Source organism: Ursus arctos, unplaced genomic scaffold, assembly GCF_023065955.2.
Source record: "Ursus arctos isolate Adak ecotype North America unplaced genomic scaffold, UrsArc2.0 scaffold_12, whole genome shotgun sequence".
In the NCBI taxonomy this organism is placed as follows: Eukaryota; Metazoa; Chordata; class Mammalia; order Carnivora; family Ursidae; genus Ursus; species Ursus arctos.
This window is the reverse complement of record NW_026622786.1, coordinates 63478736-63492114: the sequence shown is the minus strand read 5'-3', so window position 1 is coordinate 63492114 and position 13379 is coordinate 63478736. Positions and strand designations below refer to the sequence as shown.

General features: G+C 38.8%; 1 protein-coding gene across 2 annotated transcripts in view; it reads left to right on the top strand.

The window, feature by feature from the left end:
* Positions 1–241: 241 nt before the first annotated feature.
* ZYG11B (zyg-11 family member B, cell cycle regulator) overlaps positions 242–13379 on the top strand; it is an 85811-nt gene continuing 72673 nt past the window's right edge. The window contains exon 1 of one of the 2 annotated variants that reach the window (XM_026498076.4): positions 242–478. In XM_026498076.4, the coding sequence (XP_026353861.2) occupies positions 449–478 (30 nt within the window). In that variant the 5' untranslated portion in view covers positions 242–448. Of the gene's footprint in view, positions 479–6267; positions 6290–13379 lie in introns of those variants that run through there. The other variant, XM_057310783.1, reaches the window with a different exon arrangement.

Genomic DNA, 13379 nt, shown 5'->3' with positions numbered 1-13379 from the left:
ATGAACCGGAAACGCAAGGGCCTATAAATTACTGAAAGGAGTGAGTGCTCCAATCTCTTGTTATGATGTAATATCTAAAGCTTTTATTTTTAGAGGGAAACTAGGATTTGAGGGGGTGTGGCTCCTTTAAGGGCCTGGCAAGGGGCAGAACCCAGAGGTCAGGCGCGCGGTCGCAACACCTCGACTGAGTCTGCGCAGTGAGGGCGGAGGCGGGTCCAAACGCCGCTCGCCAGTGAGGGGCGGGGCCTCGCGGGGGCGGAGTCTGCGCTCCGGATCGGGCTGCGGCTGCGGCTGCGGCTGCTGCACTTCCAGCTTCTGAGGGAAGGAGGCCGAGGCCTGGGCCAAGCCCGGAGCCGCCGCTTCCCGGAGCCTCCTGGAGCCCCCGCGCCGGCTCAGCCTGGGGGCGGGCTCAGGCCCGGCCCGCCGCCGAACCCAGGACAGAGGCTGCATGCCCGAGGACCAGGCCGGCGCAGCCATGGTGAGGGAACGAGGCCTGCCTCAGCCGCAGCCACCCGCCACCCTAGCCCCCGCGGCCTGCCCCTCCCTAGCTCGGTGCCCCCTCTGCCCCCTGCCTTTATCTCACCCCCTTGTTACTCCCTCTCGACGCCTGGCTTCTCCTTTTCCCCGTTCCCCGTCCACCTGCTGGTGTGACATCCCTCCCCCCCAGCTCTCCTTCCCGGTGACACCCTTTTTTATCACCCCCAGTGACAGCTTCTTTCGCGTTCCCCTTTGCCGCCCCCTCCTCGTCCTTTAACCCGACCTTCCTTTTCTCTTCTACCATTTTGCTTTTTTCTCTTTGGGGATTTTTGTTCCTCGCTTCTTCCTCCCTATTTTTCGCTCCTGCTCTTTGCTCTCGCTTCTTACACCCTTTCATCATTTTATCTCCACTGCCCCTTCCTCTCCGTATCCTTTCTCCCGTTCGTCCTCTACCAGTCACATTTCCTCTCCCCCTTAATCGGATGTCCTTTCTCCCCCGCTCTCACAGCTGTCCCCATTTCCTTCTAAGGCTTCAGGGGTCTATGCAGGAACAATTTGAGGGCGATTGCTTCCCAGGAATAGTGGGGCGGGCAGATAGGGATTTGTAGGCTTTCTTCTTTTTCTATTTTGTAGAGGGGAAGGGGGAGATGGGGAGTATTGGCGAGAGCCTGGACGCCTTATTGCCTAGTGTTATTGCAAAACCTGGGTGATAGTGTGTTTTGGAGTGAAGCATGGGGTAACAGCCCGCATCCGTCCTATGACCTTTTGAGATACCTAGCCTTTTACAAATAATTACACATGTTTTGAAACGTATTTTTATTTTGAGTGTCTTTTAATGTGGAGGTACATATAGCTTGGGAAATTTAAAAATATTTGTTTGCAGGCTTAACTATTACTCAGAACAAACGACTTGTTTTTGTTTGGAGGCAGAGACCAGGGCATCTGAAGACTGAAAATAGGGTTGGCCATCAGATTATGCCAGTCTCTTTAGTACCTTCTAATACCATCGTTTGTTTTGTCCTCTCTGCCTTTAGTTGAGAGACCCTTAATATTTGCAAATTTTCTCCTTCCTGTTTCAAAATAAGTTGAGGCTTCAGTTGGTTTTTCATTGAGTTGGGTTACACATGGTTTGCAGTACATTTAATAAACACATTGCTGATCATATCAGCAATCTAAATTTTGGTCTCTGGGGGGAATAAAATACTCTAGTCAATACTAAGTCCTGGTAATCATGCTCTAGGAGGTTAGTCAGTTTTTGTTTTTACCCCATTCATTTTTTAGGAAAGTGGCTTATTATAAAATCATTTAATTTGTGAACTTTCCCTAACTCACTGCATCTTTCGGTGGTTCTTCTGTGTCTACCTCGACAACAACCCTTCACATACCCAAACCATCACACCACCTTTGTGTGGTAACCTGTTTCTCCCCCTGAAATGTGTTCTAGGCAGCAGAAGCTGTGCCTACTTATTCCTATTATTCCCAGTGCCAGGCCATATGCGTGCTTGAATGATTCACTTTGTGGTCTCATTTTCCTATCAGACAAGTATGATCTTAAACTGAGATTTGAGACAACTAGAGGACTACATAGAAAGAGTGAGTTCAGGAGAATTTTTTTTTTTTTGGTGCAAAAAATAAATTTAGTAAGATGCAATGATCTCTTTAGAATAAAGTAAGTTGTCCTGCCTAAGACACCAGATTTCTAGGTTTTTGGAAGCATTGGCCCTCTCACTGAGAATGAAATTATGAGTACAAAGGGAGAAGATTTAAGCTCTTTCTGAGCATTTAGGACCTAAAGGTGTCATTTGAGCTGGTACTGAAAGATGAATATGATTTATATAGATCATTTTGGGAAGGCAAAGAATGCTTTGTTGTGAATGTGAGTAGAAAGTAATTAGGATGTATTGTAGGTAGATTACCTTTATTTAGCATGGAGAGATGAGGAAATGAGAATGTATAGTAAGAAATGTGACTAGAAAGATATATTAGGCATGAGTATAATTTTGACTTTGCCTGCAGCTAACTTGATTTTCTTTACTTGGTAAAACACATACATGCAGAGTAAGAGTGTATGTCTGCGAGAAGTGAAGAGAATGCAAAATATTACTTATTATGAGCTAAGAATTACCGGTAGAGGCTAGTCTATTTCCTCGTACAATATATGTAGTAGGCACTCAGCAAATAGAGTTAAACATTATTATAAAGCTTTGTATTTTATATTTTTCAAAATTTTCATTGTTGTGTTGTGAATAGTTAAGATGTCTAAAACAAGGGTTGTCAGACTTTACCATAAATCAGAATCAGCTGGAGGATTTGTGCCACCACTTCCTGAGTTTATTACGTTGGAGTAGGGCCTCATAGTTTGCATTTCTAACAAGTACTCATGTCATTCTTATCTTCCTGTTCTATGACCAGTACTTTGAGAACCACAGGTTTAAGATGTAATTTTTACTTTTTTAAAAATTTTATTTATTTATTTGAGAGAGAGAGAGAGTGAACGGGAAGGAGAGAGAGAGAGAGAGGGAGAAACTGTAGCAGGCTCCACGCTGAGCTCAGAGCCCTACGCGGAGCTCAATCCCACGACCACGACATCATGACCTGAGCCTAAAGCGAGTCTGATGCTCAACCGACTGAGCCACCCAGGCGCCCCTAGTTCTTACTTTTTATTCTTAATTTTTTTTGAGTGCCACTGACTGTGTTGGCACTGGGGATATTACAAATAATACAGATAATGGTCCCTGACTTTTTGTATATTGTGTGTGTGGACAATCTAGACATCCAGCAAAAAGAGTAATTTTAAATGCAAAGCGTGCTAAGAAAGGAAAAGTTGTGGGATCATGGTATGGGATAGTCAGGGCTGGCTTCTCAGAATTTTACTTTTAGGAAGAAAACTGAAAGATTAAATTATAGGAATTGTATTGTGGAAAACCAGATAGGAAGACTGGCACAGTGAATGACCCATGGTGGTACTTCTCTCTTGCCTGCTTAACACTGCATATCCTGAAGGTCTCAGCTAAAGGAACTCAGGGAAACCTCATCTGCCTTGCTTACCCCTTAAAAAAACCCCTAAGTCACACCCCCTCTATTATGTAACCCTCTTTCATAGAATACATATCAATTGTAATTATAATGAGAAGCAGTTATAAATGCTAAAAAGAAAGAAATCAAGTAAAGTATAAAGTGACATTGTATAATTAACCCTTGAACATTGCCAGGGTTAAGGGCATCAACCTCTGTGCAGTCAAAAATCCCAGTATAGGGGCGCCAGGGTGGCTCAGTCGTTGAGCGTCTGCCTTCGTCTCGGGGTGTGATCGCGGAGTCCTAGGATCGAGCCCCACATCGCGCTTCTCCGCTGGGAGCGTGCTTCTTCCTCTCCCGCTCCCCCTGCCTGTGTTCCCTCTCTCGCTGCCTGTCTCTCTCTCCGTCAAATAAATAAAAAAAAATCTAAAAAAAAAAAAAAAAAATCCCAGTATAACTTATCTCCCCAAAAACTTAACTACTAATAGCCTACGGTTGACCTGAAGCCTTACCAAAAACATAAATAATTAATGCATACTTTGTATGTTGTATGCGTTATGAACTGTATTCATATAATAAGATAGAGAAGAAATGTTGCTAAGAAAATCATAAGGAAGAGAAAATACATTTACAGTACCATACTGTAAAAATCTGTGTATAATTAGACCCACACAATTCAGACCTGTGTTGTTTAAGAGTCAAAGGTATATGACTGTGTGGCAACTATTTTAAATAGTATGTTAGGCTAATATTTATTGAACATGACTGTGAATTTTAAGTGCCGTTTTAAGTGCTTTATATATTTTATCTCATTTAATCCTCATAGCAACGCAATGAGAAATATACTAGCTCTGTGAAGGTAGAAACCATGTTTGTTTGGCTCACCGTTGTATCTTTAACACTACATACAGCCTCCTGGTGCATTGTAAGTGCTCAATAAATATTTGTTAAATGAATAAATGACTTTGGGGATGCTCAGAAATTCAGGGAGGCATTGTTGAAAAAGGGACATTTGAATTGGGGGTTTTAACAAGTGGGGTTTTATTGGATAAGAGTTTGGGAAGGAAGGCCATTCTTGGCAAAGGGACCAGCTTGAGCATAAAAAGTGGGACCTAAGCAGGCATGATGTATTCTGGGAAATGGGTGGCTCTAGTATTGAGGATGCAGGAGAGGATGAGACTAGGTGAGCCTAGGGTCAGATTGTGGAGGACCTTGAGTTATACGCTTAGGAGTTTTGGCCTCACTGTAAAGACCCAGAGTACCTTGAAAGGTTTTCTTGTGTGAAGGAATATCATAATTAAGAGATTTTGAAGATTATCACTCTAAATCAGTATGAAACATGTTTTGGTGTGGAAAGAGCTATTGCACTAGTCTAGGTGAAAATAAGTGTGTGAATTTTCACCCTAAGCTTGTTATGGTGGTGGTGATTTAAACTGGAGGAAGGAGAATATAAGGAAATAAAATACAAAGTTAGAGTGGTGCCAGAGTACACCACTTTTTGGCTAAGTGAATTTTCTATAGAGGCATTACTATGGAGTTGTAAAAGAAGCACAGAATCACTAATAGCTTTGCAATTTTGCTCACTGGGACTCAGTTTTCATATATGTTGCTGTTAGGGATTTGTGAGAATATAAAAGTAAATTTACGTACCAAAGTCCTTTATTTACAAATAGTAGGTCTCCCAAAGGCCATATATTAGGTCATGTAAAAAGAATCAGCACTTCCCAATCTCATTTTTTTAAAATAATTTTGTGTGGTATAGGGAATAATTTTATTTTATTTTATTATTATTATTTTTTTAAAGATTTTATTTATTTATTTGACAGAGATAGAGACAGCCAGCGAGAGAGGGAACACAAGCAGGGGGAGTGGGAGAGGAAGAAGCAGGCTCATAGCGGAGGAGCCTGATGTGGGGCTCGATCCCAGAACACTGGGATCACGCCCTGAGCCGAAGGCAGACGCTTAACCGCTGTGCCACCCAGACGCCCCTAGGGAATAATTTTAAGTAAAATGTACTTTATTTTTAAATTACTTAATAATATATTGAACAAAATATATTAAAACAAATTTCAGCCTTTTCCTGTTTAACAAATGACACATTAACATAAGATAAAGCATTATTTGTCATATTTTCAAATGAGTATATATTACAGCGTAGATTGAAATCATGTTTACGGCATCAAAATAGGTAAGAACTGACTTTTTAACCTTAAATTTGGAACTCTTGCATTTTTGTACCTGAAAAATCAAAAAGTTTTTTAATTGTTCTGTTTTATTTTTAAGTGACAAAAGGAATGATTGCATGCTGCTACTTGTAAGCCTGTCTCCACAAATAAAATACTGGAAGTATAAATAGTTCATTTCCAATAAATGAAAAGTCAAATTGGATATAACTATCACTGCATTTCTTTGTAGTTTTTTTGTTTTGTTTTTAGGTTTTCATTTTAATTCCAGTTAGTTAATAGACAGTGTTAGGTTAATTTTAGGTGTACAATATAGTAATTCAACAATTCCCGTGTATCACCTGATGCTCATCACACCAAGTACACTCCTTAATTTCCATCACCTATTTAACCCATACCCCCATCCCCTCCCCTCTGGTAATCATCAGATTGTTCTCTGTAATTAAAAGTCTGTTTCTTGCTTTGACTCTCTCTTTCTCTTGTTTTTTTCCTTTGCTTTTTTGTTTTGCTTCTTAAATTTCACATGAGTGAAATCATTTGATACTCATCTTTCTCTGTCTCACTTATTTCACTTAGCATTATACTCTCTAGCTCTCTCCATGTCGTTGTAAATGGTGAGATTTTGTTCCTTTTTTATGGATGAGTAGTATTCTGGTGTGTGTATGCGCGTGTGTGTGCGCACGCATGCGTGCATGTATACATATCACATCTTACCTTATCCATTCATCAATTGATGGACACTTGGGCTGCTTCCATGTCTTGGCTATTGTAAATAATGCTGCTATAAGTGTGGGGTGCATGTATCCCTTTGAATTAGTGTTTTTGTGTTCTTTGGGTAAATACTCAGTAGTGTGATAGCCGGATCACAGGGTAGTTCTATTTTTAACTTTTAAAATGATACTGCACTTTTAATTTTAACAGCATTGAAAATAGTGTATATTTCAAAATTTTATTGTATACAGAGCATACTTGTGTGAATTTGTGGACTCTACCGTACTTAAGGAATCTGCAGTTAGGGTCCCACTAGTTTATAGCGGTCTTATAGGGTTGCTAGGGCCACACAGGTTGTACTGCACAACTGAGGTGGTAACCATATATGTGGACAACAATGGGTCTACAAAGATCTATATCGTATGTAGTTGGCAGTGTCTAGCACATAGTAGGGGCTCAGCAAATAGTTGCTAAATGAATGTGTTTTGCATAGTATACTAGGACCTTTTTAATCCAATGATCTGATTATTTTATGAGAAAAGTCTTTGCATTTTATGCTCAGTAATACTGAGCACACATTATGAGTTTTTTGTGGCTCTAAGTTTTGCTTACACTGATCCTTTTGTCTAGAATGCTGTCTCCCTTCTTGACTTTTAAGCCTTCAGCATCCCCTTAAGGCCTATTTCCTTTGTGAAGCCTTCACTTACCTCCAGGCAGCCTTGGCTTACTCTTTTCTCTCTCTCCTGTACTTGACATTGTTGGTTAAGGAAGGTGGCTGTCTCTCCATATTGCGAGCTCTCTGAGGACAAGGACAGTACTGTGTTTTTTCAACTTCATGTTTTGAGCACTTAGCATAATGCGTGAGACATAGTAAGTAGATAAATATTTGTTCAGTAAAAGAGTCTGTGCACTTTGTAGAGAACATGATAAGGTAGTGTTAACTGAGATGTGAGTTATGAAAGATGGGAAAAAAGATGAATACTCTGTGTAGGTGCCCTGAGGGGAAAAAGAGGTTTGGTGGGCAAGAAGTGTTGGATCAGATAGTTTTTCTCTTACTAGCCCAAGTGATACTTTTGACCTGGAATATATGTATGTTTTTGTCTAGAACAGTTCAGCAGGAAGAATTGGGGAGGAAGCCAAATGATTTCACGATGGATTGCTAAGCAATGTCTTTTTGTATAAACACTTTCAAATTATTTGTCTATAATTTGTGGAGATGTCCTTCCAGAGAATAGAATATTTAAACACAGATAGTAAAGAATGAGTTACTTGTAAATCTAGAGGAGTGGTTAATTTTTTTTTTTTTTAAAGATTTTATTTATTTATTTGACAGAGATAGAGACAGCCAGCGAGAGAGGGAACACAAGCAGGGGGAGTGGGAGAGGAAGAAGCAGGCTCATAGTGGAGGAGCCTGATGTGGGACTCGATCCCAGAACGCCGGGATCACGCCCTGAGCCGAAGGCAGACGCTTAACCGCTGTGCCACCCAGGCGCCCCAGGAGTGGTTAATTATTTAAACATTTTGTTAGCTCTGTATAAAGATCTTCTGTTTTTTCTTTTTTCCTATCTCTAGTTCTCCCTTGTACAAACATTTTTCTTAGCTCTCCAGCATCTTAATGCCTGTGCAATGTCATATTCTCCTTTTCTAAGGACATTTTTAAAGTTTGAATGTTCTTGGTTATATAATATCAGTTTTTTTCTTTTTGTAGAACTTGTAACCTTTGGCAAATCGTTTTACCTCTCTATGCCTCCGTTTAAAAATCCCTAAAATGAAAATGTTGTATTGAATCTTCTCTGTGATCCCTTCCACCTCTTAAGATTCTAGGAAGTTAAAGGTAAATTATTATAGTAGATATATTCTATTAGCTATGGTACTGTGGGATCAGGGCACATGAACTATTACGTCCGTGAATATATTACCCAGCTTTTCACACCAAAAAATTTTGGTTATGGTAATACTTGCATAGTACTTTAGTATTTTAAAGGCATTTTCATATACACATCTCATTTATTCTTCATCACCATTTTGTAAAGTAGTCAACATAGAAGTTTAGCAACAATTTTACAGATAAGAAAACTGAGAAGTTAATTTATTTTCCTAAGATCACACAGCTAGTAAGTAGTAGAGCCAGCACTGACTGCAAGCCCAGTGTTCTTTCCATTATTAACCTGGCTTCTCTGTTTACCATATTATATTTCAAAACTCATGCTAGCAGTTAAGAGAAAAATAATGCTGAAGTATCTCTTTGAGTTCACGATTCCTATGATCATATGTACAGTGATTACTGACCTGAGTTTTTGTTTTGTTTCTTAGGTTGTTTTATTACATGAGTTAAGGTGGAAAGAAGGGGATTTATTTACCTTGATCTTTTTTAGATAGAACTCTGGCTCCTTGCCCTTTAGCATATAGCTGTTTGCCACACTGGCCAGGCCTTGCAGTGATACATGCAAGAAGCTTGCCTTATCTGCGTTTTTATCTGGCATCTAGGGATCTTTAAGGAGTAGTTGATGGTTTTTAAAAAAGAAAAGTAAGTCCCCCTAGTCCATTCCAAATAGTTTGATATATCTGTACCCTCGAACACAGTATATCTGTGCCCTTGGTATTACCTTCTTGACCTTCTTCTTCATTTGTAAAATGATAATGTTTGGGGAAGGAGAAGATGAAGGGTTTAGATCATATCTAAGGTTATCTTAGATGTTTATTGCTAGAAATCTGACTTGGTTGAATCAGTAGTAGAAAATACAAAAACCAAAAAACCCAAAACTAATGAACTTAGAAGAGGTTTCCCATGGAGTACTACTAAAATGAGGAGTCAAAGATTGTCCAATATCTGAAGTTTCTTATACTCATGAACTCATGATACTTGTCTGCCTTTCATTTCCACGCTTTAATTTCAGGGCTAGCCTTAGGACTTGATATTTCTTTATGGATAGATAGTCTTTTTATCTAGGCGCAAAAGTATTTTAAATACACCTAACAATAAATTTGTGCTTGAATGTTCTTCTGTTCGTTCAATAAACATTTAGTGCCCACTATGTAGTACGTATTATTTTAGGCTCTGGGAATATATCAGTGAACAAAACACAGTTTTGTTCTGTAGAGTTTATATTCTATAATAAGAGGTAGTATCTACTGGGCTGTTACATCAGTCACTGTTCTAAGTGGTTTACACTTAGAATTTATTTAATTCTGACAATAATCTTATGATGTAAATACTGTTATTGTCTGCATTTTATAGATCATAAAACTGAGGTGCAGGGAGATTAGGTACTCTGCCTAAGATTATATCATTTTGTAAGTCGTAGAGCTGGCACTTTAGGCAGGCTGACTCCCAAACCACCACTTTTCTTCTTCTTCTTTTTTTTTTTTTTAACATTTTATTTATTTATTGGACAGAGAGAGACAGCAAGAGAGGGAACACAAGCAGGGGGAGTGTGAGAGGGAGAAGCAGTTTCCCCACAGGCTCGATCCCAGGACGCTGGGATCATGACCTGAGCTGAAGGCAGACGCTTAACGACTGAGCCACCCAGGTGCCTCCCAAACCACCACTTTTCAGAACAGTATTACACAATCCTCCAGAGAGATGTCAATAAACTATTTTTAATCATAAAATTATCAAGTTTGTAATCTTTGTAGTCACTGGTTTCTGGCCCAGTCTTAAGAAAAAAAATCATCCGGGTATACCAAAAAAAGGGGGGGGGGCACTATCAGAGCCATTTGTCTTCTTTTGGAGGGTTTGTCAGGTTTAGGAATATTTCAGGTAGGAAATGAGATTTTGAGCCTGATTCACATGAGTTAGAACTGAGCCAATTACAAAAAGCCAGGATCCTAAAATGCCTACACCCTGGAGGTGTAGGGAGACAAGCTTAATTGTCCTGATATGGACTCTGGATGGGAATAGTCTCCCTTGAGAATTTACAACCATGAACCTGCTGTCTTATGTGTCTGAAACTTAAGTTTATATTACTTGTGTGAGGTCATTGCTAGTAGGAAGGGAATATTTACTGAGTAATTACCCTATCAGGCATTGTGCTGATCAGGTTTTAAACATACTTTCTCACTTCATCCTGACAATAGCATCATGAAGTAAGTAGCAGTATTATCCCTATTCTACTGAGGACAGAACTAAAGGTCAGAAAAGCTAGATACTTTGTAGTGTAGTAACACCTAGAATTCAAATCTAGGTCCAGTATTCTTCCTATTAACCACAGTGCCTCTGGGAAAAGCACTTTATTTTTGTGGCTCAGCTTCCTTATCTGTAAAATGAAATTTGTAATATTTCTCCTTTCATTTCATAAGATTATTGTATCAAATGAAATAAAGGATATGAGCTTGCTTTGTTTACTGTAAGACATTGTTACCAGCATCATCCATGAAGTATATTTTTCCTTATAATTAACCAAAAGAGAGACCTCAATATTCAGTGATCCTGAAACCCACAAGGTCTGTCTTGAGGAATTAAAGCAATTTTAATACTTTTTATATCAGCTATTTCCTGAAGTAGTGTCAATAGGAGAAATAAAATGAATTTTGAGACAAGTTACAATCTAGTAATTTACTAACTCATTCAAGAAATAATTTATTGGGTACATTTTATGGGGCTTCAGTTCCGAGTGTAAAAGCAGGGAATCTGCTTATAGGTAGTTCATTTAGTCACATACTCAGTAGACACCACTCATTTGCTCTGTACCAGAGTAGGGGACACAAAAATGGATAGGGCGTGGGTCTCAACCCCAGTCATTTTCAGTATTTGAGACATTGAATTCCTTCTGATAGATGATGAACTGTTCTAAAACTCCTTTCCTAACTCCTAGGGGCTGGTAAATGATGTAGTTCCCCAGGCGTTAATTTTTGTAAACTAAAGGCTCCATACTAGAGAACTACTTAGTTACTAAGAATTACTACAATTTAGTAATCAGAAAGCTAAAGTTAGCAGATTACGAGTTTATTGAAGGCTCTAGTCTTTTATGAAGAAGTCTGACATTTGAACGTATTACAAAGCTCCTACTACATGTGTACAAATGTAGCTTTTTGGAATTCCTGTAATTTCTTGGAAGAGAGCTTTTGTAATCAGTGCATCAGCAGTGTTGTCTTGAGTTGGTAGTTTTTTTTTATGGTTGCTAGTTTTGTATCTTAATTATGAATTGTCATTAATTTAGCTTTATTATTGATATCATTTGTTTTATTTTGTTAATCTAGTGTATGGTGATGATGTATATTTGCATTAGTAATATTTTTGACAAAAATCTTTCCAAATATAGACTTTGACAGTGTTGTTAATGAAATAGGAAATATTCATTTTCTTGTTGTTAAACCAGATATTTATAAAATTTCTTTGTAATGATACTTCATTGTTAACACTCTTTCCAGCTGGAACTTGGGAACCAGAGGGATGGGTAGGCTATGAAGTTTTTTTTTGCCTCACCTAAGTGGGCCACAGGAAAAAAAAAATTTTGAGAACTACTTTTCTTGACTCATAGTCTAGAGGGGGAGTCAGCCATGTAAGCAAAAGTAGATTAACTGTAATAGAACTCTATACAAAGTGTAGTGTGATTATATCTGCCTGTGTTTTGGTTTATGAGGGACATCATAGAGGAGTGGACATAGATACTGGCTCTTGTAGTATGAATAGGAATTTGATACATGGACAAATGCAGAAGGGCATCCTAGGAAGAGGGAACGGCATATATAAAGAAAGGGAGCATGGGTACCACTGGTAAACATTTCTCTAAACCTCAGGTTCCTAACAGAAATAATTTCTATTCTCCATAACTCACAGAGTCGTCATGATTGTTTTGAAAAGGCTTTATAAACTGAAGTGCCAGACAGATGTATATTGATGAAAATTCCTACTATTTTCTCTCTCTCTTTCTTTTTTTCAACATCTGGGAGCCTTCTGTGTCTCCCCTAGGTAATGTCATATCAAGACCTCTTCTGACCTTTCATTTTAGTCATCCTTTTCCTCTGTTTTGTTCCTTCAAGGCCTTGCTCTGTGATATCTAAAGGCAGGAGCAGAAGAGAAGAGATGTGTATACACCTACCTTTACTAGTAGGAGAAATTCTTTAATTGCTTATATATATATATAACTGTTTAAGTTGTGACCTATATATCTAGTCTCAGCAGTGTCATAATCCATGGAACATAATCCTCCGCAGCCAAAAAGTCATTTCGAAATAACTCTTTTAAGTCTCTATTTGCAAATTTTGGAACATTGTAAAGTAGAACAGAGTTCACAGATATGCTTCTCAAAAGTATCTTTTTATTTCTTGTCTGCTTCCCTTATACATCATAGCTGCTCCTCTGCCTTTCCTCTGAAAATCCTCCCAAGACTCCTTTGCAACCCAGTCCATCATTATCAGATGCTAAAACCTCTGGGGAATGTAAGACTATGTAGGGGAAGGGTGAGAGCAGTGGTGAAAAGTTACATTATGGCCAATTTAGGAATAATAAGTGTGCATATGTATGTGTGTGTATATATGTAAATGTTTTCATTCAAAATTAAAATGTTACTCAGTCTAATAAAAATGTCTATTTTAGTTTGAATATACATATTGAAAAATATCATCTTTGATAAAATGACAGTTTCTTGGTTATCTTATAATATTTGAAAAGCAGAAATGGGCACATGGGTGGCTCAGTCGGTTAAGCGGCTGGCTGCCTTTGGCTCTGGTCATGATCCCAGGGTCCTGAGATCAAGCCCCACATCAGACTCCTTGCTCAGCGGGTGGCCTGCTTCTCCCTCTGCCTGCTGCTCCCTCTGCTTGTGCTTGCTCCTCCCCCTCATATCAAATAAATACATAAATAAAATCTTTAAAAAAAAAAGGCAGAAACAGCTTTTTTTCATTTCCACTAATTTGCATTTTTGTCTTTTTTCCATTTTTAATAATTTGATATATTCAGAAAGCCATATGAAACATTTATGTAAGTCATGAAACAATAAACAAATACCTGAAAACCTGACATCCCAACTTAAGAAATAGAACATGACCACT